Below are 24,292 nucleotides of genomic sequence, written 5' to 3' on the forward strand. Positions count from 1 at the left end.
TCCCTTTACAAAAGCAGTGTTGACTCTTCCCCAACATATTGTGTCCATCTATATGTCTGATAATTCTGTTCTTTACTATAGTTTCAACTGATTTGCTTGGTACTGAAGTCGGACTTACTGGCCTGTAATTGCCAGGATCACCTCTGGCACCTTTAGAACAAAAAATCCTTGTTATATTAGTTATCTGCTAGTCAACTGGTACAGAGGCTGATTTAAGCAATAGGTTACATACCACAATTAGCAGTTTTTCAATTTCATGAGTTCCTTAAGAACTTTTGGGTGACTACCATCTGGTCCTAGTGACTTTTCTGTTCAGTTTATCAATTTATTCCAAAACCTCCTCTACTGACACCTCAATCTGGGACAGTTCCTCAAATCTGTCACCTAAAAAGAATGGCTCAGGTTTGAGAATCGCCTTCACATCTTCTGCAGTGAAGACTGATGCAAAGAATTCATTTAGCTTTTACACAACAGCATTGTTTTTCTTGAGTGCTGCTTTATTTAGCACCTTAGTCATCCAGTAATGCCACTATTGTTTGGCAGGCTTCCTGCTTACGATAAACTTTAAAAAAAATTGCAAAGAGTTTGTGTGTCATTTGCTAGTTGCTCTTCAAATTCTTTTTTGGCATGCCTAACTATACTTTTACACTTGATTTGCCAGAGTTTATGTTCCTTTCTATTTTCCTCAGTAGGATCTGACTTCCAATTTTTAGAAGATGTCTTTTGACATTTAACTGCCTTTTACGCTATTGTTTAGCTGTGGAGACTTTTTTTGGTCCTCTTCCTGCTTTTTTTATTTGGGGTATACATATAGTTTGAGCCTCTCTTATGGTACAGGTTGCAGGCCTTTCACTCTTGTGACTGTTCCTTTAATTTCCATTTCTAGCCTCCTCATTTTTATGTACTTCCCCTTTCTGAAATTAAATGCTTACTGTGGTGGGTTTCTCTGGTACTCTCCTCTACAAGGATGTTACATTTATTTACATCATGGTTGCTATTATTGAGTGCTTCAGCTACATTCACCTCTTGGACCAGATCCTGTGTGCCACTTAGGACTAAATCAAGAATTGCCTCTTCCTTGGTGAGTTTCAGGACTAGCTGCTCCATGAAGCAGTCATAAATAGTGTCTAGAAATTTTCTCTCTGCATCCCATCCTGAGGTGACATGTTCCCAGTCAATATGGGGACAACTGAAATCCCCCTTTCTTATTCAGGCTTCTGTTTTTGTAGTCTCTTTAATCACCCTGAGCATTTCACAATCACCGACACCATTCTGGTCAGGTGGTCGGTAGTATATTTCTACTGTTATACTCTTAATATTCAGGCATGGAATTTCTATCAATAGAGATTCTATGGTACTGTTTGATTCATTTAAGATTTTTACCTTATTTGACTCAATGCTTTCTTTCACATATAATGCAACTCCCCCACCAGTGCGACCTTTTCTGTCATTCCTATATATTTTGTACCGTGGTATTACCAAATCCCATTGATTATAATTGTTCTACCAAATTTCTGTGATGCGTATTACACCAATATCCTCATTTAATACCAGGCACTCAAGTTCACCTATTTTAGTATTTAGACTTCTTGCATTTATATATAAGCACTTATAAAATTTGTCCATATTAGTTTTCTGCTTTCATGTGATGTAATGTAATGGGACTTTTTTTTCATTTGACTGTTTCTCTTCAGTTCCTACCTATACTTTATCAACTTCTATCCTCTCCTCTTTACTAGACTAGGTAGATAGGAGAGGATTTATTAGAGGATATTCTAAGGGCTGTTTCTGTCTGATCCGTGTGCTCCTCTACATCTGTCTGCTTTCCCCCAGCCTTTAGTTTAAAGACTCCTCTAAGTCCTTTTTAATTTTACATGCCAGCAATCTAGTTCCATTTTGGTTTAGGCAGAGTCCATCCTTCCTGTGTAAGCTCCTCCTTTCCAAAAATTTCCCCCAGTTCCTAATAAACCTAAATCCCTGCTGCAAATACCATTGTGTCATCCACACATTGAGACCCTGCAGTTCTGCCTGTCTAAATGGCCCTAGGCATGGAACTACAAGTATTTCAGAGAATGCTGCCAGGAAGGTCCTGGACTTCAATCTCTTACCTAGCAACCTAAAATTGGCCTCCAGGACCTCTCTCCTACCTTTCCCTATGGCATTGATACCTATGTATATCATGATCACTGGCTCCTCTCCAGCACTGCACGTAAGTTTGTCTAGATATCTCAAGAGGTCTGCAACCTTTGCATCTGGCAGGCAATTTACCATGTACTTCTTCCAGTCACCATAAACTCAACTATCTCTAATAACTGAATCCTCCATTACTATTACCTATTTCTTCCTAATAACAGGGGTCCTTGCACCTTGAGAGGTATCCTTAGTGTGAGAGGATACTATGACATCATCCGGAAGAAGGATCCCAACTATGGGAGCATTTCCCTCCGCTCCAGCTTGATGTTCTCCTTCCCCAAGACTTTCATCCTCCTCAACAGCACAGAGGCTATCAGACTGAAGGTGGGACCACTGTACTGTGTTCCAGAAAGCCTCGTCTATGTACATTTGTCTCCCTTCGCTCTTCTAGCTCAGCTCCTCTGGTCTCAGGAGCCTGTACTTGGTCTCTGAGGGCTGCAAGCTGCTTGCAACAAATGACTTCACCATTTAATTTTTTTTTTTTAAGTGTAGGACAAGTTTTTCAAGTAATTTAATTTAAAACAAAACAAGTTTTTGCTTTTTTCATAGATTCATAGATTCTAAGACTGGAAGGGACCTCGAGAGGTCATCGAGTCCAGTCCCCTGCCCGCATGGCAGGACCAAATACTGTCTAGACCATCCCTGATAGACATTTATCTAACCTACTCTTAAATATCTCCACAGATGGAGATTCCACAACCTCCCTAGGCAATTTATTACAGTGTTTAACCACCCTGACAGTTAGGAACTTTTTCCTAATGTCCAACCTAGACCTCCCTTGCTGCAGTTTAAACCCATTGCTTCTTGTTCTATCCTTAGAGGCTAAGGTGAACAAGTTTTCTCCCTCCTCCTTATGACACCCTTTTAAATACCTGAAAACTGCTATCATGTCCCCGCTCAGTCTTCTCTTTTCCAAACTAACCAAACCCAATTCTTTCAGCCTTCCTTCATAGGTCATGTTCTCAAGACCTTTAATCATTCGTGTTGCTCTTCTCTGGACCCTTTCCAATTTCTCCACATCTTTTTTAAAATGCGGTGCCCAGAACTGGACACAATACTCCAGCTGAGGCCTAACCAGAGCAGAGTAGAGCGGAAGAATGACTTCTCGTATCTTGCTCACAACACACCTGTTAATACATCCCAGAATCATGTTTGCTTTTTTTGCAACAGCATCACACTGTTGACTCATATTTAGCTTGTGGTCCACTATACCCCTAGATCCCTTTCTGCCGTACTCCTTCCTAGACCGTCTCTTCCCATTCTGTATATATGAAACTGATTTTTTCTTCCTAAGTGGAGCACTTTGCATTTGTCTTTGCTAAACTTCATCCTGTTTACCTCAGACCATTTCTCCAATTTGTCCAGATCATTTTGAATTATGACCCTGTCCTCCAAAGCAGTTGCAATCCCTCCCAGTTTGGTATCATCCGCAAACTTAATAAGCGTACTTTCTATGTCAATATCTAAGTCGTTGATGAAGATATTGAACAGAGCTGGTCCCAAAACAGACCCCTGCGGTACCCCACTCATTATGCCTTTCCAGCAGGATTGGGTACCATTAATAACAACTCTCTGAGTACGGTTATCCAGCCAGTTATGCACCCACCTTATAGAAGCCCCATCTAAATTGTATTTGCCTAGTTTATCGATAAGAATATCATGCGAGACCGTATCAAATGCCTTACTAAAGTCTAGGTATACCACATCCACAGCTTCACCCTTATCCACAAGACTCGTTACCCTATCAAAGAAAGCTATCAGATTGGTTTGACATTTGTTCTTCACAAATCCATGCTGGCTGTTCCCTATCACCTTACCACCTTCCAAGTGTTTGCAGATGATTTCCTTAATTACTTGCTCCATTTTAGTTGATTCCCCCTGTAAAAAAAGTCCCCTTAGGTTTTCCTTCCAGATGGTGGGAGACGCTGGCCATGCCCAGTTATCTATAGTGGGTGGCTTATGTATAGGTCTCAGTTTTTAATCCTTGCACGAGGGGATCCCACTTTTGCAGGGCTTCTTATGTCTCTGCTGATGGGGGATCAAAAGGAAAATAAATGTTTCAATGCACCCAAGATTAATTTCTTCCCAGAGCCAACTCACGGAGGAAAAGGCCAGCAATACTTATTTACTTTAGGGCTATTTGAGTAGCAGTTTTCTAGGAGTTCTTCTGGCTGGGTAGCTGAATTGGGCTCACTCTGTCAGGCTTACCCAGGCAGTTCACTGCACTCCCCATAGGGTTGGGGGAGGAGATCTCCTAGATGGGAATTCCACCTATGGCTTCAGGAGTTGCTACAGCTGTTTCCTGCTCAGGGTGACCTCTCCCCCTAGCTAATTGCAGTTTCCTCCTCTTTAAAGCACTCCTCCTACATGACATGACTGTCAGAGCTGGAGAGGCAGGGCTAGCCCTGAACACAGAGCCTCTCAGGCACCTTCCTCATCAGTGTGCGATCTATAGAACTCATCACTCCCACCAATCTCCTTTTTTTTGTCCATCTGAATAATGTTGTATGTGATTCAACATGTGCAAATCTCTTATTTTGAATCAAATGTACAATAAAACTCTAAACAACTATGGTCAAATATTTTTTCTAAGTACTTTTCACACTAAATCACTTTTACGTAGAATCACTATTTTACACTGAGGTTTAATTAGACCTTTTACGCCAAAAGAAAAGAAAAAAAAAGATGTCTTAGTAGTAGTAGGATTATAATAGTGCCTAAAGTTCAAAACCAACCAAGATTCTGTATCTAGATCCAGCCAAGATGATGGCCCCCCTGTGGCAGGCACCATACACACATAACACAAGATAGTCCAGGCCTCGAAGAGTATAACTAGAAAAGGCAAATGGAAAAGAAATGTTACCCTCCTTTACAGATGGGAAACAGAGGCAGAGAGGGGCTAAGCAATTTGCCCAAGATCACAGCAAGTCTGTGGCAGAGCTGGAAATTTAACCAGAGTCCCAGTCCAGTGCTTTGACCACAAAGCCATCCTTTTCTCTCAAAAGCACAATAAAGCATTTCTATAGCAAGTTAAGCTCCTAAAGGCTGTACAAATTTTAATAAATTTTCAATGCTTTTGATTTGCATTTATGCATGCTATGGTTGTTAATAATACAATTAAAGCCTGATATGGTACTTACCATTGGAGACTTATAGTATCTATGCAGTATATTAATGAAATCTGTAATTGTTAACATTCCTGTAACAAGTGGAAAAAATATAACAGCATTTAGAAAAGGCATCTTAAAATTATCTTAAGTAGGTTTATGTTTTTTTAAATATTTACTTCTAAGCTGGTGTAGTTCACATTGGAGTAATTGAACACAACACTTCAAGAGTTTTATAAATGGCCAATCATTTGAAAAGCGTGCATACTAAATTCTCCAAGTTAGCGCTGACACAATAGACTATAACAGAAAGAATAGACTCTGTATTGGTAGAAGTTGGAACCAAACCCCTGGATCTGGATATTGCAGCTGGCCCTTTTCTCTAACAATTTTAGGTCAAACAAAACCCTGAACTAGGATTGCCTCCCACCCCCTTGCCCCTGCATTTTTTTTTGGAGGGTGGGGGAGGGGAAGATAAGAGGTTTCAAAATCCAGTTATGCAGTTTGGGACTCAGGTCCACCACTAGTCTCTTTTGTGAGTCCAACATTCACTTAAAGAAAATATAAGCAGTAGGCAGATTCATAGATATTAAGACCAGAAGAGATTATGGTCAGCCAGTCTGACTTCCTGTATAACACAGGCCAAACAACATCACTCAATAATTGCTGCAGCAAGATCACAACTTCTGTTTGAACTATAGCATATTTTCTGGAAAGATATCCAGTTAGAATTTAAAAGGCTAAGTGACAGTCCATCATATCCTTAGGTATATAGAATAATGCAATTTCCATCAGTAATTCCAAGTTATCAAAAACAATGTTTTTTTATTTTACTGAAGTCCTACAAACTGAGCAAATATCATTCCACCTGACTGATTACTACTCCTACAGCTGAACTCCTGAAAGGCATATGAACAAGCGTTCAGGGGGAAAATGTCAATTTCTAGAAGTCAACTTTAATTGACCAGAAATCTGAGATGAGCCGAAATCAAAATTCAGCATTGATCAAGGCACACAGTTCTTCATAAAAATTACTAGTGCTTCCCATGGCTTTGAAATATTAAGTTCTTTATAAAGTATCTTTATAATCTATTTCCAAGAACCTCTCAATCTACATGTTAGGTTACACAGAAAGTATTTATAACTGTCACTATGATACTGTTTTTCAAACGTGATATTGACAAAATGCTATATTCCAAAATTAGAGAAGTGTTAAAGAAAGCGGCTATGGCTTCTAAATAGCAATATAAGGAGCCAAATGAATTTCTAGCCCTCTCAGGATGAACCTAAGTTATAGCATTCCACAGTAGTTCTGTGTTTAATGCTTTTTTGCTCTGCAATCCATACAGAACACAGTTTGAGATATACATGTATTCTGAACAGCTTACTAGGATATTAAAATAAGACAGTGAAGTAAATTAATTTAAATGGAAAAAATTGGATTGCGTCTTTTTATGGGGGTAAAGAGACCTTTTAGGCCTTCTTTATTCACCACAAAGCAACACAAGAACATAAATCCAGTTTGTTTCTTTACGTGTTACCTGTAATACACAAATTTGGGAGTTTTACTTTATCTATAGTAGACTCTGACGCAAATAAGTAGTTGGGCTTAACGCTACATTTTTTCCCTATGTACATCAAAGCCTTCGAGGAGATCATCACCATGTTACTGTGCAGTCACGCATGCATATTGGAAAGTGATGACAGTGAAGAAGGTAAGTAGATAAGTAGGTAAGGTGGTAGACTTTATGGCTGGCCCACCTGTATGTATAGTAAACAATGCTTCCAATTTGAAGAACATTTTCATTGGGCTAGTCAGCCTTTATGTATATTAGTTAAGACTGGAAAAGAGAATCTTAAAACGTTGGTGAAACACTACTCCTTCAGAATGGACAACTAGCATTACCCAGGCTACATCTCTTGAGATGATTTACAATAACTGACAAGTAAGATTTTTAAAGGCTATTTTTTGCTGAGAATATTTATATATTTAAAATGTAAATGAAAAGGATTTGAAAGGTGCCCTGAAAACCAGCTAGATTTTTAGGCTGGCATTTTCAGAAGAGTCTAAGGGAATTAGGTGTCCAATTCCCACTGAAATCCATTGGCAGTTGGGTTCCTAACTCCCTTAGGTGCCTCTGAAAGTCCCTGCCTCAGTATTCTGCCTTTGAGGTCTCATGCTACACCCTCCAATTCCCAACCCTTGGAATGGTAAACATAAGATAAAGCAACCAACCAGTTGGGGCCCCACATCTCACTGGTCAGGCTTACCTAGTATTTCCAAACCCAAGTGCTCTAAAAAGTCATGAGTCAGGCCCATCAAAATCATGAAATTTCAAAAAGTGTGTGTTCTGTTTTTTGAGCCCTTGTGGTTCATGTCTTCAAGTTCTTGTCTGCAACCCATGAGATCTGGAACGTTACTTTTATTTTTAAATGAAAGTGGAGATTCTCATGTAGCTACCTGAGTTCAGCAGCTGAAGCTCTAAGAAGAAAAAAAATTGCCACGTTTTGAGAGACTCACGATAAAGTCACAGGAATTAGCAACACTTCAACCTGCTGGAGGAGTAAGAAAACTCACCACCAGGTGCATTTCCAGGATATCCAACACAACACAGCCAGCATTAGCTCCTTTCTCTACCACAACCCCGCAACCCCACATTAACTCCCCGCTGAAAAACACCAGCTCTCCTTACCTACAAAACTCTGTTTTTTACTCTCCCACAGTGGAGCTGCTCGAACACCATTTGCCACCAAGGCAAAGAAAGCCTTCTTTACCTGCCAGAAGAAAAAGCAACCAAACAAAACCTTATTGACATTACGCCATCATATTAGAAGAAACCAACAAGGTAGTATATGTAGAATCACTGGTAAGAATGCAGTTAATCAGTGGATAGGTTTCAGAGTAGCAGCCGTGTTAGTCTGTATCCGCAAAAAGAACAGGAGTACTTGTGGCACCTTAGAGACTAACAAATTTATTAGAGCATACGCTTTCGTGGGCTACAGCCCACTTCTTCGGATGCATATAGAGTGGAACATATATTGAGGAGATATATATACACACATACAGAGAGCATGAACAGGTGGGAGTTGTCTTACCAACTCTGAGAGGCCAATTAAGTAAGAGAAAAACTTTTGAAGTGATAATCAAGCTAGCCCAGTACAGAGTTTGAAAAGAAGTGTGAAAATACTTACAAGGGGAGATAGATTCAATGTTTGTAATGGCTCAGCCATTCCCAGTCCTTATTCAATCCTGAGTTGATTGTATCTAGTTTGCATATCAATTCCAGCTCAGCAGTCTCTCCTTGGAGTCTGTTTTTGAAGTATTCTCACACTTCTTATCAAACTGTCTGTACTGTGCTCTATCTTGATTATTACTTCAAAAGTTTTTTTCTCTTACTTAATTGGCCTCTCAGAGTTGGTAAGACAACTCCCACCAGTTCATGCTCTCTGTAGATGTGTATATATATCTCCTCAATATATGTTCCACTCTATATGCATCCGAAGAAGTGGGCTGTAGCCCACGAAAGCTTATGCTCTAAGAAATTTGTTAGTCTCTAAGGTGCCACAAGTACTCCTGTTCTTTAATCAGTGGATAGTTTGTGTTTAAAAATAAAATACATTTTTTTAAATAGTTAAATGCTGACTAAAAACAAGAAAGATTTTTATATTATGCTGTTGTGTCTTTTACATGACAGTCTCTGATACTTTTCCAGTATTTACACACCTAATTATTTGTGTTATGTCCACACTTTACCTTAAATTTGCTTCTTTCATCAGTTTTATGTCATACACTTAAGGTGATACACAAACAGACTGGACTTTAAAAAAACAAAAACAAAAAAACCCATCTGTGATAATGTAAGAGAGCTCTCAGACTACCAGCTCAAGAATATAGTTTGACAGAGATTGTAACGTCTTTAGAAAGACTATATTGAGTCACCTGAAAAGTAGTTAGTTGAACTTTATTAGTAGAGACATTTGCATGAGAAAAGGTAGAAACGGAACAGAAGTCTCATTTCCACTCCTGTTCCTGTCAGTTTTTGAGCTCTTGAATGATTATACAAGTTTCTTAAAAAGAAAAAAAGAAAACTCAGCTTCATCTGATTAAGTTTGTCCAACAAGTTAGTGAGTTTTGCTGCAAGATAATCATGGGGCACACATTCTCCCTCCTACTTAAAATAATTTTCTTATCTCAGTTTCAAAGTCACAGGTTATAAATGCTGTCTTTAAAATAAAAATAATCCTGTGAAATTTGTGGTCATGGAGTACATGCATCAGATGGTTGCATTTTTTAAAAAGTTATTGAATGTTAGACAAAATCCTTCATGAGTATTATCTGATAAAGACAACAGATGAGAAATTCCTCCCTCCTCAACAGAAGCATTCTTTGAGGGCAAGAAATGGTCACCCCTTCAGAGAAGGGCCAACAAAAATCAGAAGGACAGAGTTTGATGAGTATTAGAAGGGGTAAAAAAATAAGTCCTTGGGGAGAACACAGAGCAGAGAAATCAACTCACATACAGACACGTGAAGCTGGAGAAAGGGAAAATTCTGTCTTATTTGTGAATTTTCATTCAAGGACACTCCATGTCAGAGTCCTCATAGTGGGGCATTCTCTGGAGGCAAACTAAATCTTTTTTCTGAGTCTGGGTTTAGGATCACCCCTCAGGAATAACTCTTCAGGACAGCTTCCAAAGCTGAAAGATACTAACCATATAAGAGAGCTATTTAACTCAAATAATTTGCAGCAGAGCCTTGACATGAAATTTTGGGGCTTCCTGGAGGAATCCTTCCCCTTCAAATCACTTAACAAGTGAGCAATAGTCAGACAAAACAACCCTATGCAATCCCTACATGGACCAAAACTATCTGACATGGAGTCCTAGAATGAATGTTCATAGGTAAGGCAAAACTTTCACTTTCTCAATCCCCTCCATGCAGTGCAATGCAGAAAGCAATAAGCCATCCTCACCATCGCTAGGGAGGGACAATTCAACCATGTTCAGTAAAAACTTTGTTATCTGGCATGTTGGATAAACGGGGAGTGCAGGTAAGTCAAAAATTCCAGTTAACTAAGAGGGAGGGAGTTTGGGTGAGGGCTCTGGGCTGAGGCATGGGAGGGGATGCGGGCTCTGGGAGGGAGTTTGGATGCGGGAGGGGCTCATGGCAGGGGGTTGAGGCATGAGAGGGGCTTTGTGGTGCCAGATCTGGGCGGGGCTCCCCTCAGGCGGCTCCCTGAAAGTGGCGACGTGTCCCTGCTGCTCCAAGGCGGAGGCGCGGCCAGGCAGCTCTGCATGCTGCCCCCGCCCGCAGGTGCTGCCCCTGCCCGGAGGCGCTGCCCCCGCAGCTACCATTGGCCACGGTTCCCGATCAATGGGAGCTGCAGAGCCAGTGCTCGGGGCGGGGCAACGCCTGGAGCCCCTGTGGCTGTTCCTCAGCCTAGGAGCAGCAGGGACATGTCGCCACTTCTGGGGAGCCACATGGAGCCAGGTAGGGAGCCTGCCGACCCCACGCCAACCGGACTTTTAATGGATATCAGAAATGCCGGTTTCTAGACCTTTCTGGTTGGTAAAGTGCCGGATAACACAACTTTTACTGTATTATTGAAATGGAAATTAAGGACTACTGAGGCCTCCTGTTCCTTAAGGCCCTTCTCTACCAAACCTGCATCACTCGGGTTGAGGATACTGACTCTACAGTCACTGAGACAGTGTGGATGGAAGGCCCTGTAATAGCATTGCAGACCACCTCAACTTTAGAGAGGTCTCCTGCACTTTAGAGGATCTAGAGGGGAGACTCTCTCATAATAGATTTTAAGACTTTATGTTGCTCTTTTAAGAGATAATTTGAGCAATATCCTTTACCGGTACTGGGCCAACCCCCCTGTGAGGGGCAAGAGTGATTTACCAGGAAGATTGAAAGGACCGTCTGCAGGCAAGTCTCCCTAAAGAAAATAGATAATTTATGACCTCCTGTGGGACCCCAGGGGCTGGAAGGGGAGAGGAGATAGGCCCATCACACAGGGAAGGGAATCTGACTCATTTCACCCAATGATGCTTCCTGATGCTGAGTTCAGGCTAAGGGGGTCAACTTCACTGAATGAGGAATGAGCCAGAGCCACCAGAGAAAAGTGACTCACTGGTGACTTCAAGAAGTCACAGGAGTTGGCACCTTTCATGGCAGTCAACGCCTTGCAGGTAAAACAACTTGTGGAAAGGGGGAATGCTTTGTGGCCGTCTCAGTCATCTCAACATGGATCTTGCCTACGTCCTGGCCAGGAGTAGGAATTTCTTCCTGAGGGTTGCTTTGGGAGGTTGAGAGATCTTACCTTTCCCTGAGTCTTAAGGAGGCTCCAACCAACCAACCCTTTCCTGCTTTCTCTGCAAGTTCTGCTCCAAAGGAAACCTGGAATCTGTCTTGTGTGCCACTTAGAGGCAGAAAATTCTGGCGAGTTCTTCTTGAGGGAGTGATCCTAAAGCTAGGCTCAGACCAAAGATCCAGTCTGCCCCAATTGCTATGAAGATGGGGAATGGCCCTCTGTGAAGACTGTCTAACATGGAGGGGACTGAGTGATACATTTGTCTGCTGACCAGATAAAGTTCAAGCAGCAGGACTGCAAGCTGCTACATTGTTCAAACCTATGTTTATGTTCATACAATCAACGGCTTCTGCAGAAATGATCATACAGGTGCCAATTTATGCCAATTATAGAGGTTTGTGATATTCCTACCAACATACCATGAACTGCAAACAGATAAGCTCATTTGAAACTCTGATCACCATCAAAAGTTACCAACAGATACCAGAGTTAGTTCTTATTACACTGCTCTACAGCCAAAATGCTTCTGAAATAAATGTAGTCAAACTTTACTAATTCTGGGTCACTGAGAACGAAAATGATGCTTAAAATTGTTGATTACCTCTAGTTTTCAAGATATGCTATTGGGTCAGTATATACGACCCTGGACTTGGGAATGGCGGAGGATAAGTGAGTTATAAAGGGAAGGGATCTCAATTTAAACCAGAAATGACTAAAATACATCTTTGACTGGATCTACGAATAAATCTATGACTGGGTTTGGACAGTACTTGCTTTTTAGGCAAAACAAGGAATGATGCAATCTGAAGCTGGTATTGCGTCATACATGATATGAATTGCATCGTGTTATTCCTAGAAGTCATGGATGATGCAATCATAACGAAGCTTACATCACTCTGCTGAACAAATTGCCCTATATCAGCTCTAGAAATCATACAGTGTTGTGCTCTCTTATTTGTCAGTGTTTGATTTTGCAAAGGGACACATTTCTGTTTAGCCAAAGTGAGCAGAGATGCCTCGTACTTGTGTGAACAGTGCAGATAACTTCTGCTATGTTTGTGGTGAAGTGACTTTTGCATCACAAAAGCGCAGTAAAACCACTATGATTAAGAAAGCCTATCACCTTTATTTTGGCTGCAAAATTGGAGATCAGGACAAGAGGTGGGCCCCACACATATGCTGCAACACTTGTGCAACAAATCTTCGCCAGTGGTTGAATAGGAAAAGGAAATCTATGCCTTTTGCAGTGCCAATGATTTGGAGAGAGCCAACAGATCATACCAGCAATTGTTACTTCTGCATGGTGCCTCCAGTTGGGAAAGGTGCGTCAAAGAAGAAAAAGTGGACTGTGCATAATCCAAACATTCCATCAGCTATATGCCCAGTACCCCACAGAGAAGGACTGCCGGTTCCTGATGCACCAGAATCATTCTCACTTGAGTCAGATGAGGAAGAGGATGAAACTTCTGGTCCTGAACCATCAATGTCACAGGACCCACATTTTCTCCCATCCTCCTCCTCTGAACCACACCTCATAACACAAGGTGAACTGATTGACCTTGTCAGGGATTTGGAACTACCCAAGAGTAAGGCAGAGCTGTTGGGCTCCAGACTACAGCAGTGGAATCTCCTGGCAGGGTTTCCATATTCCGTGACCGTCAAAAGGATCTTGTCCCATTGTTCTTCATAGAAGATGATCTTGTAGCCTGCAACAACATCGATGGTGTGATGGCAGCCCTCAACATCGTTCACGATCCAGATGAGTGGAGACTGTTCATTGATTCATCGAAGACGAGTCTTAAAGCTGTTTTACTACATAATGGCAATGTTTTGCCATCAATTCCAGTTGGTCATACAGTCCATATGAAGGAAACCTATGACAACATGAAACAACTTTTGAGGTGCATAAACTATGACCTACATCAGTGGCAGCTTTGTGGCGATTTGAAGGTTGTTGCTCTCTTGCTTGGTCTGCAGACTGGATACACAAAGTACTGCTGTTTTCTCTACGAATGAGATAGTCGTGCAAGAGATTCCCACTACATCAAGAAAGATTGGCCACTCCGACAGTCATTGGAGCCTGGGAGGAAAAGTGTTCAGCATCCACCACTTGTTGAATCAAGGAAGATTTTGTTACCACCCTTACACATCAAGCTGGGTCTGATGAAGAACTTTGTCAAAGCCATTGACAAAACACAAGCAGCTTTCAAGTACCTCCATGGAAAATTTCCAAGGTTAAGTGAAGCTATGATAAAGGAAGGTGTCTTTGTTGGTCCTCAGATTCGTGAACTTCTTCGAGATGATGCATTTGACCATGCACTGCGTGGCAAGGAAAAGACGGCATGGAAAGCCTTCCAGTTAGTGGCAATAAATTTTCTCAGAAACAACAAGGCAGACAACTACAGGTTGTTGGTGGAAAACCTCCTCAAGGCATACAAAAGCCTTGGTTGCAACATGTCACTAGAGACATTTTTTGCACTCTCATCTAGATTTTTTTCCACCGAACTGCGGAGCAGTGAGCGACGAGCACGGCGAGCGATTTCACCAGGACATTGCAACAATGGAGAAACGCTATCAGGGCAAATGGAGCCAATCAATGCTTGCAGACTATTGCTGGACCGTGACAAGAGATGCTCCATGTAATGAATACAAGAGACAAGCCAAGAAGCGCCGAGTAGACACTGAATAGGACTAAACTATGTACATAATAGTTTTTTGCCTTTTGTTTCATAATAAATTTTATTTATATAACCCTTTTGCTGATTTTTAAAGTGTTACATAAACAGGACAGGTGAAATATCATGTAAAGCAACCATAAACACATGAAAAGACCTAGGTTTACAATTTATGATTAAAACTCTACTATCTACACAATATACATAGACATAAAATGTAAAAACTTAAATATCTTAGAAACAGTAGCCAATCAGTTGTTTTAATTGTCATTTGAATTCAGCACATCAAAATACATAAATAGCACATTTTATCTCTGAAGCAGACGACTTCTCAAAAATTGTAGACCAGTGTTATTAGTATAGGGCGAGAACAATGGTATCTTAGTTATTCATGTGCAGTAACTGTTGGCAAAATCCAACTTTTTAAAATGACTTGTTTTGGTCCACTACCAACCTGGCCCATATTTAATCGAAGGATAAAGAGGTGACAGGATCCATTTAGTTAGTCATTCAATTATCCAGAAGTTCCCTCGCCCTCTCCATATTCTCTTGATCCTTAAAGGTGGTTTTGTTTATATAATACCATAATGATTTTGTAAGTACTGTACTTTAATACTGACCACATTCAAAAATTTAACTTCAAGATCTTGAGCAAAAGTTGGGCAAAAAAAGTATAAGATAATTTTAGTAAAGCATCAATAACTTTAATGGGTTAGATTGTGTCTTTCAATCACAGACCATAGCACAAGGCTGCACACAGCTGTATAGCCCCATGGGATAATGCCTCTCAGAACTCCAGGGCATGCAGCGGCTGTGCATATGCTACTACATCACTATAAAGTTGCAAATTGCTGGCTGGTACAATAAGTATATATTTGTCCTTTCCCATCCTCTGGGGGTATTGAGCATTCTCTACTGCTGAACAGTGCTGGGGCACTGTTATTTCATCTGGTCCGCAGGCAGGGCAGACAAGTAGTGAGTAAGGGGCACCTACATCAAAGGCCAGGCAAAATCTAGCCTTAAATAACCACGTACATACCTAAAAAAACACCACCACCCCCCCTCCATGAGCGATGGCATGCTAAGTGAATGGTTCTGACAGGAAATGTAAGTAAACTGCTCACTCCAATATGGGAAAAAAATATGGGTCAATGGTAAAGAAAATGTTTATGAAGCAGAGAAATGAACAGATCAGAGTTCTCCAACAAATTTTTGAAGCAGCAAAAATCTAGTGTAAAATAGCATTTTTTGTGATGCCAACACCACTGGAGACAAGTAAACCAACTGGTAGAACTGGAATAGAGCACTATAATTTGTTGAAATTTTAACCCGTATATATTACATGAAGTTATTCAAAATTATATCCATATTTCTGAAGTATTTTGGAAATTCTTCTCAGCAGAATTGGTGCCTCTGTGATTTAAATACTCAGGCAGAGGAAGAAACTAGTTTGCGCCCATTAATCTGCACTTATAGTTGTGAGAGGACTCACTGAGTCTCTCTGCAAAGTAATAAACAAAGGAAAACTTTTAATGCTTACAATGCCGAAGGGCAAAAGGGCGGAGGGGGGAGAGGAGAGGAAGAATGGAGGATAAGAATTTGTTGCCAATGCCCTTTAAATTTCTGAGCCCTCACCTGGCTGTTATGCCCACATTTTGTTCTCTGCTTTGCTTGTAGCATAGCACAAAGTGAGTTTCTCAAATTTTTACTGTTGAGTTTCATTAATAACCTTAAGTTTAGATTAAGAAAGATGGTAACAGGGTAACAAGCCTTCTGGATGCAGGGGAAGCAAATGTGATAAATCTCTACTTTAGTAAGGCTTTTGATGCTGTCTCACATGACCTTCTCATAAGTGAACTAGAGAAATATAGCCTAGATGAACCGACAACAAAGTGGATAATCACCTTGTTGGAATACCATTCTCAGACAGTAGTTATCAATGGTTCACAGTCAAGGTAGAAGGGCATATCAAGTGGGCTCCATGGGGATCTGTTCTAGGTCTGGTTCTATTAAATATCTTCATAAATTATTTAGATAAAAGCACAGAAAGTACACTTAAAATTTGTGGATGATACCAAACTGGAAGGGGTTGTAAGCGCTTTCAAGGACAGGATTAGAATTCAAAATGATCTTGACAAACCAGAGAAATGGTCTGAAACAAACAGGATGAAATTCAATAATGACAAATGCAAAGTACACCACTTCGGAAGGAACAATAAATTGCACAAATACAAAATGGGAAATGACTGCCTAGGAAGGAGTACTGCAGAAAAGGATCTGGGGGTTATAATGGATCACAAAAGTCAACAATGTAATACTACTGCAAAAATAAATAAATAAATAAAAACCCTGAACATCATTCTAGGGCAGGGGTTCTCAAACTTCATTGCACCGCAACCCCCTTCTAACAAAATTTACTACACAACCCCACGAGGGGGGAACAAAGCATGAGCTTGCCTGAGCCCTGCTACCCTGAGTGGTGGGACCAAAGTCAAAGCCTGATCCCACTGCCCCAGGCAGGGGACCTGTAACCAGAGGCTGGGGTTGGAGCTTGGGCTTCAGCCAAGCGCAGTGGAGCTTGGGTTTCGGCTTTGGCCCTGGGCCCCAGCAAGTCTAAGCCAGCCCTGGCAACCCCATTAATATGGGGTCACAACCCACTTTGGGGTCCCAACCCACAGTTTGAGAACTGCTGTTCTAGGGTGTATTAGTAGGAGTATTGTAAACAAGATTTGAGAAGTACTTCTTCCACTCTACTCTGTGCTGATTAGTCCTCAACTGGAGTACTGTGTCCAATTCTGGCCACCACATTTCAGGAAAGATGTGGACAAATTGGAGAAAATCCAGAGGAGAGTAACAAATATGATTAAAGGTCTAGAAAATGACTTCTGAGTAGGGCCCTACCAAATTTACAGCCGAGAAAAATGCATCAAGGACTGTGAAATCTGGTACTTTTACCCTATACTAGACAGATTTCACTGAGGAGAGTCAGTGTTTCTCAAACTGGGGATCCTAACACAAATGGAGGTCAGTGTGTGTGGGGTGGGGGGGTGGGGGGGAGGAGTTGCAAAGTTATTATAGGTGGGGTCGTGGTATTGCCACCCTTACTTCTGCACTGCCTACAGAGACGGGTGGCTGGAGAGCGGCAGCTGCTGGCCAAGCACCTACTTCCAAAGGCAGCGCCCCGCCAGCAGCAGCACAGAAGTAAGGGTGGCAATACCATACCATGCCACCCTTACTTCTGCGCTGTTGCTAGCGGTGGCACTGCCTTCTGAGCTGGACTCCTGGCTAGCACCCGTCGTCACTCTCCAGCCACCCAGTTCTGAAGGCAGTGCCGCCGCCAGCAGCAGAGCACAAGTAAGGGTGGGAATATCGCAATCCCCCTACAATAACTTTGTAACCTCCCACTATTCCATTTTGGGTCAGGACCCCTACTATTACAATACCGTGAAATTTCAGATTTAATTAACTGAAATCATGAAATTTATGATAAAATCCTATGACAGTGAAGTTGACCAAAATGGACTGCGAATTTGGTAGGGCCTTAGCTGTGAGGAAAGAGTGAGAAAGTTAGGTTTAGTCTAGAGAGGAGAAGCCTATGGGGGAACATAATAAAACAGTCTTCAAGTACATAAAAAGTTGTTATAAAGAGGAAGGTGATAAATTGCTCTCTATGTTCACTGAGGACAGGACAAGAAGTCATTGGCTTAAATTGCAGCAAGGGAGATTTAGGTTAGACATTAGGAAAAACTTCCTAATTATACGGGTAGCAAAGCACTGGAACAAATTACCCTCCTTTACTAGTACACAGCCCTCTGTGGTGGTATCATTGGAGGGCTGGCCGTGGGGGTGATTCCAGGGGGAAAAGGGCAATAGTATTGGGGCTGGGGGAGGATGCAGAGATAGGGGAATAGATGGAGGAGCGCTTTCCCCCAAGACAGGCCCTCTCCGGGGCTCTCTAATGTCACAGAATCATAGAATTGTAGGACTGGAAGGGATCTTGAGAGGTAATCTAGTCCAGTCCCCTGCACTCATGGCTGGGCTAAGTATTATCTAGACCATCCATGACAGGTGTTTGTTTAACCTGCTCTTAAAAAATCTCCAGTGATGGAGATTCCAAAACAATTTATTCCAGTGCTTAACTATCCTGACAGGAAGTTTTTCCTAATGTACAACCTAAACTGCCCTTGCTGCAATTTAACCCTATTGCTTCTTGTCGTATCCTCAGAGGTTAACGAGAAAATTTTTCCCCTCCCTCCCTCCTTGTAACAATTTGCTTATTTTTTATGTACTTGAAAACTGTTATGTCCCCCCTCAGTCTTCTCCTCTTCAGTCTAAACAAAACCAATTTTTTCAAGCTTCCCTGATAGATCATGTTTTCTAGACCTTTAATCATTTTTCTTGCTCTTCTTCGGACTTTCTCCAATTTGTTCACATCTTTCCTGAAATATGGTACCCAGAACTGGACACGATACTCCAGTTGAAACCTAATCAGCGCGGAGTAGAGCAGAAGAATTACTTCTTGTGTCTTGCTTACAACCCTCCTGCTAATACATCGAAAAATGAGTTGGTTTTTTTTTTTTTTGGCAAGTGTTACACTGTTGACTCATATTTAGCTTGTGATCCACTATGACTCCCAGATCCCTTTCTGCAGTACTCCTTCCCAAACAGTCATTTCCCATTTTGTATGTGTGCAACTGATTGTTCCTTCCAAAGTGGAGTACTTTGCATTTGTCCTTATTGAATTTCATCCTATTTACTTCAGACCACTTCTCCAGTTTGTCCAGATCATTTTGAATTTTAATCCTATCCCCCAAAGCACTTGCAACCCCTCCCAGCTTGGTATTATCCACAAACTTTATAAGTGTACTCTCTCTGCTATTATCTAAATCACTGAAGATATTGTACAGAACCGTACCCAGAACTGATCCCTGCAGGACCCCACTTGATATGGGTGTTCCCCAAACACTCAAGCGGGATTGTCAGCTGCTGTTGGAGGAGGAGGGGGGAGCTGAGTGGATAGGACTGCCGATAGTGGCAGAGCCAGCACCCTCCCAAGCATCAAGGGCACCCAGCATCCCTTCTTGTTGGGTCAAATGACAGTCCCTCCAGGTGTGTCCCGAAGCCCGACAAAGGAAGCACCAAGCCTCCCCAGAAGCGCAGAGGATCTGGTACATGCTTCCCTGGTAAAGTATCAGAAAGCCCCCCTCCAGGCTCTCCACACTACACAATGCTGCCAGCAGCTGGATGGTGACTTGCCAGCAGAACAAGAGGATGCAATGGAGGAGGGAGGGTGGTCCTTACAGCCTAGTGGGAGAGGACTGATGTTGGAGACCAGCTTCCCCAAGTTGGTGAGGGGAAGCAGAAGAGGAGCATTGGGAGGAAGGGCAGGGCAAAGATGAGCACCACCCATGTGCCCAGGTCCTCCTGGGATTCATGGGGGAGAAAGAGGTTGTCCCACTGAGATGCCTTTCTCCACAAATTTCCTGGGAGGCAGCCTCTGACATTAGGAAGAAGACAACTTTCCCACAGCTCTTAAAGGCTGCCACAATGGCATAGGGCCCCATCATCCATGACAAAGCTCACACTAAGTTTTGATGTGGAGCAAGGCAGTCACCAGAAGGCAATGGATGCTTTGCCTCGTCAAGATGGAGAAGGGGCCCCCAACACTGCTGCTACTGGAAGTGGCAGGTAGATGGGCTGTGGCAGATAGCAACTGGGCAGTAGGTGGTGCCATACCCCCAGAGGAACAGCAGGAGGAGGGGGAGCCATGGCCAACTGGCTGCAGCAGTTGAAGCCATCACCACGGAAGACGCCTTCCAGGTGAGGCTCTTACCCTTTCTGCTGGCAATGGTGCTCCCTGGATGGTGGCAGGAGTTTTGACAGAGGAATCTCTCCCTGGGCCTTCTGCTACTGCCCCAGTGTGAGCGCTGATGGCACTGGCACCGGCACCGATGTTAGTGGTGATTGCCACAGGGACAGATGGGGGAGAAAATGGAGGTGGGGCAGTAATGGTGGTTGGGGTCCCCCTCAGTCTCCCTCCCCCCTTTTCCTCCACCTGGGTGAAACCGCTGGAGCAGAAGCCTTGCATGTGGCTATGACACCCTGTATCCCATGTTTGCCACTTTTATATGGTTAGGATATATTTTGTACAAAGTATGCCTTGTGAGGTATCATTTGAAAACTCAATCTGCTGAATATTATTATCCTGTTGAAATGGGTGCATCAACATTATATGTGAAGTTATGAGATTCTACTGTATGACTGTTACTGAAAAATGCTGTAAGTCTGGGTAACACCCACAAACCAATTTTTCAGTGACAAAAGACATACAGTAACTCCTCACTTAAAGTCAACGTTAACCGGGATGTTTCGTTGCTGATCAATTAGGGAACATGCTCGTCTAAAGTTGTGTAATGCTCCCTTCTAACGTCATTTGGCAGCCACTTGCTTTGTCTACTGTTTGCAGGAAGAGCAGCCCGTTGCAGCTAGCTGGTGGGGGCTTGGAACCAGGGTGGACCAACAGCCCCCTATCAGCTCCCCTCTCCCCTAAGTTCCCTGTGCAGCAGCTGCCTGCACTTCAGCTGTGTCCCTCCCCCAACTGCCATGTGCTGCTCCTGCCCTCTGCCTTGGAGCTGCTCCCTGAGACTCCTACTTGCTGTGTGGGGGGAAGGGAAGGAAGAGGGGGGGCTAATAGGGTGTCCCCCTCTCCTGCACCCCGCTTACCCCATCTTCCATAGAACAGGGGGGACAGACCAGGACTCGGGATGGAGGGAGCTTGCAGCAGCTGCGTCTCAGCAAGCTGATCTATTTAACAAGGCAGCATACTTAAGGGAAATGCGCATATCTCCCTCCATTCCTGCTGCCTTGTGTAGAGAGAAAGTTAACCCTTGAGGGCTCAGCCAATTGCTAGTTCATCATTTAGCAGTAAGGGAAATATCCCACTCTCTGACTCCTCCACCTCAACAAAGCTTCACAATCATCATCACTGTGTACCAATATTAAATTGTTTGTTTAAAAAAGTGTGTGGGTGTGTGTATATATATTAGTCTTTTGTCTGGTGAAAAAAAATTCCCTTTCTAACCCCCTCATTTCCATTAATTCTGATGGGGAAATTGGAGTTGCTTAACATCATTTTGCTTAAAGTCGCATTTTTCAGGAACATAACTACAATGTTAAGTGAGGAGCTACTGTACTGGCAACCCCAGACAGGTATCAACAAAGTCAAGTGGGCGATCACTTATCTAAGCAGCCATTATTCAGCAACTGGGAAGTGTAAATAAAGAATTTACATTTCCTTCTAGAAACACTTCAAACCTCACTTACACAGGGGACTGTTTGTCTGTACACTGGTGGGGGGTAATCCTCAAACAGCAAAGGAGGATATAAAAATAAGAGATAATGACCTCCACCTCACCTTTTCCCCTCCTTCTCTACTTAAAGCAGCTAGATTGCTTGAAAGATAAAAGCAGCATCATTACACTGGGGGAGTGGTCCCGGTCTGGAGGTTTTCCAGCCAGTACAAACTGCTGTAAAATTTGATTTGAAAAACTCTTTTTGCTTTTAATTTAAACCTATTAGCCTTGGTAAAGTTTAGGATTTAGCTTGTGTGTTTAACCTTTTATTTCTTTTGTAACCAATTCTGATTTCTATGCCTTACCATTTGTAATCACTTAAAATCTTTCTCTAGCTAATAAACTTGTTTTGTTTTATTTAAACCAGTGTATTTGGGTTGAAGTGTTTTGGGAATCTCTATTCAGGTCAACAGGACTGGTGCATATAATCATTTCCCTTTATTACAATGACAGACTTATTATGAGCTTGCACTGTTCAGTAGAGTGCTGGACAGAACAAGAAGCACATTTCTGGGGGACAAGGAATATGCAGATGTCACCCTGTATGTAATTCATGGATGGCTGGGCATAGCATTCATGTATTCAGCTTGGAATGATTTTACATGCTAGTGGCTGTGTGAGAGCAGAGCCTGGAGAGGTCGCTGTTCATCAGAAAAGCAGTGTAAAAGGCATCACAAACTGGAGAGCTAAGGGACACAGCAGTTCAGATTGCATCCTGGGGAATGTCACAGTGGCCAATCAGGGTCTGCAATCAAGTACAGGTGAAGGGAACAGCCACTGGAAGGAGGAGTGAAATGACAAAGGGAAGGCTAGGGGCAGGGAAAAATGGAGGCTAACCACTCCTTTCCCCTACCCTGCACATGGGGGAGAAGAGTGCAAACAAAAATTGGAGGTTAATGAAATAAAGCAAAGAGGACATAGGGCACAATAGGTAGTGTTATGTGGGCACCAGCTTCTCTGGCTGCACTGAGTGAAAGGCAGCTGTCTGAAGAGATGCAATGAATAGGAAATTAAACAAAATGGTGGGGAGGAATCGCAAGCACTGGGAGAGTGCAGGTATGCAGGGCAAGCAAGGCTGGGTAGGACAGGGAACAAACAGCAAAAGCGGGGCTGGGGCTGAGTAGGTGTACCACCAAACATTGCAGGGGAAGCATCTGGACAGGGCAGGTAACAGAGTATGAAGAGAGGGCCCTGGATGGGACGGGGAAACAGATAACAAATCATACTCTTGGGGGAAGAGTTCTGCACCACTGTACATGGACACAATTTATGTGCCACACCAATTTTTCTCCACATACTATAGATTCTACTGGAGAGGTGCTGCAGTTACACCTTTTGCCCACCAAGGGCTGCTGTGGTGCCAGAAGAGAGGGCAGCCGGCCAGCAGAGAGGCTGTATTCCTCACAGCAGAGCCAGGTGAGGAGGCATGGGAAGGACAGACTGGGGTGTGGACTCAGGAGCTCGGGGGGGAGGTGGCAGCATTGAGCCAGGGGCTGAATGGGAGTAGGGTGCAGGGCTACACAGAGACAGGGGAGATGTGCCTGACTCAATGGGAGAGTCCAGGAGTCGGCTAGGGTCTGCATGAGGGAGGTTCCCCAGCTCCCTAACAAACCCTCCTCTCCCCAGCTCCTTTCCAGCAATTATGTCCCTCTCCCTCAGCTTCTCTGTTACCCCTGATTCCCCCTAAGCCTTTGCACTCCTTCTGAGGGGTGCAGGAATAGCCTAGTAAAGAATCGGTCAAAAAAGCCATTTCTGAATCTTATTTTGTTGTCTATATTGTTACAGACATGCTTGCTGACAGGTATTCTGAAATAAGTTACCAAAATAATTGAAACTTGCATGATATACTGTGTTATTTTGACAAATAAAATTAAGCAGAGTTTTAAAATACTATGTGCAGAATTTTTTTATTTTTTGGCACAGAATTCCCCCAGAAGTAAAATTCCCCCAGGTGGGGAGGAGGGAGCCAACTTGACAAGCAGAGGAAGGTGGAGGAGGCCTACCAGCCCTCTGCAGGGAAAGTCCAAGGTGCATGTGCACCCACATGTGCTTGTGACAGATTCTCTGCTGCAGTAATCCCAGGGGAGGCTGGTGGAGGCAGGCAGGCAGGCAGGCAAGCAAGCAGATGGCAGTCAGCAGGAGCAGCAGTGGGGGAGTGCTCCATGATGCTCCTGGCTCCCTAGCAGCAACAAAAACTCAGCAACAGCCTCCTTCAGCAGCAATGGCAAGCTCTGCCCAGAGTCACAGGATGCAGTGGGAATGAGCCAGGGGACTGCAGGAAGGGAAAAGATGGCATCACGGCTAAGGAAGATGAATGAGAACTAGATTCTATCCCTGCTTCTGAAACAGAGTTTGTGTGTGATGCTGGGCAATTCATCCAAACCAAATTTTTCATAATTGGGCACTAATTGTGTGTTCCTCATTTTTTGGGACCCAACTTGAAACACCTGATGTTGAATTTGCAAAAGTGGTGAGTGTTCATAGTTGCAAATTAAATCAATGGGAGCTGTGCTCTGAATATAAACAAAAACAAAAATGAATAAACACCTACCGCAACAGTGATAAGTACTGGGGGGGGGAGGGGGGGGGGAGCGGGGAGGGAAGAGAGTCGGGAAGGAAAACAAAAAACAAACCCTATGTTTCTCA

General features: G+C 42.9%; 1 protein-coding gene across 27 annotated transcripts in view; it reads right to left on the reverse strand.

Moving 5' to 3' along the window:
* The window catches only part of PRKAG2 (protein kinase AMP-activated non-catalytic subunit gamma 2), a 403,066-nt gene that overhangs the window by 40,434 nt on the left and 338,340 nt on the right, over positions 1-24,292 (reverse strand). For 25 of the 27 annotated variants that reach the window (XR_010599092.1, XR_010599093.1, XR_010599094.1 and 22 more), the window contains 2 exons: positions 7,994-8,075; positions 5,334-5,392 (listed from right to left, as the gene is read on the reverse strand). The exons of the other annotated variants lie outside the window; for them this stretch is intronic. Coding sequence is in view for 19 of the 25 variants with exons in the window: in XM_065586734.1 (XP_065442806.1) it covers positions 5,334-5,392; positions 7,994-8,075 (141 nt within the window). In the remaining 6 variants the exon portion in view is untranslated. The remainder of the gene's footprint in view (positions 1-5,333; positions 5,393-7,993; positions 8,076-24,292) is intronic. 27 annotated transcript variants of the gene reach the window in all.

The sequence above is a fragment of the Chrysemys picta genome, chromosome 2, assembly GCF_011386835.1.
Source record: "Chrysemys picta bellii isolate R12L10 chromosome 2, ASM1138683v2, whole genome shotgun sequence".
Classification (NCBI taxonomy): Eukaryota; Metazoa; Chordata; order Testudines; family Emydidae; genus Chrysemys; species Chrysemys picta.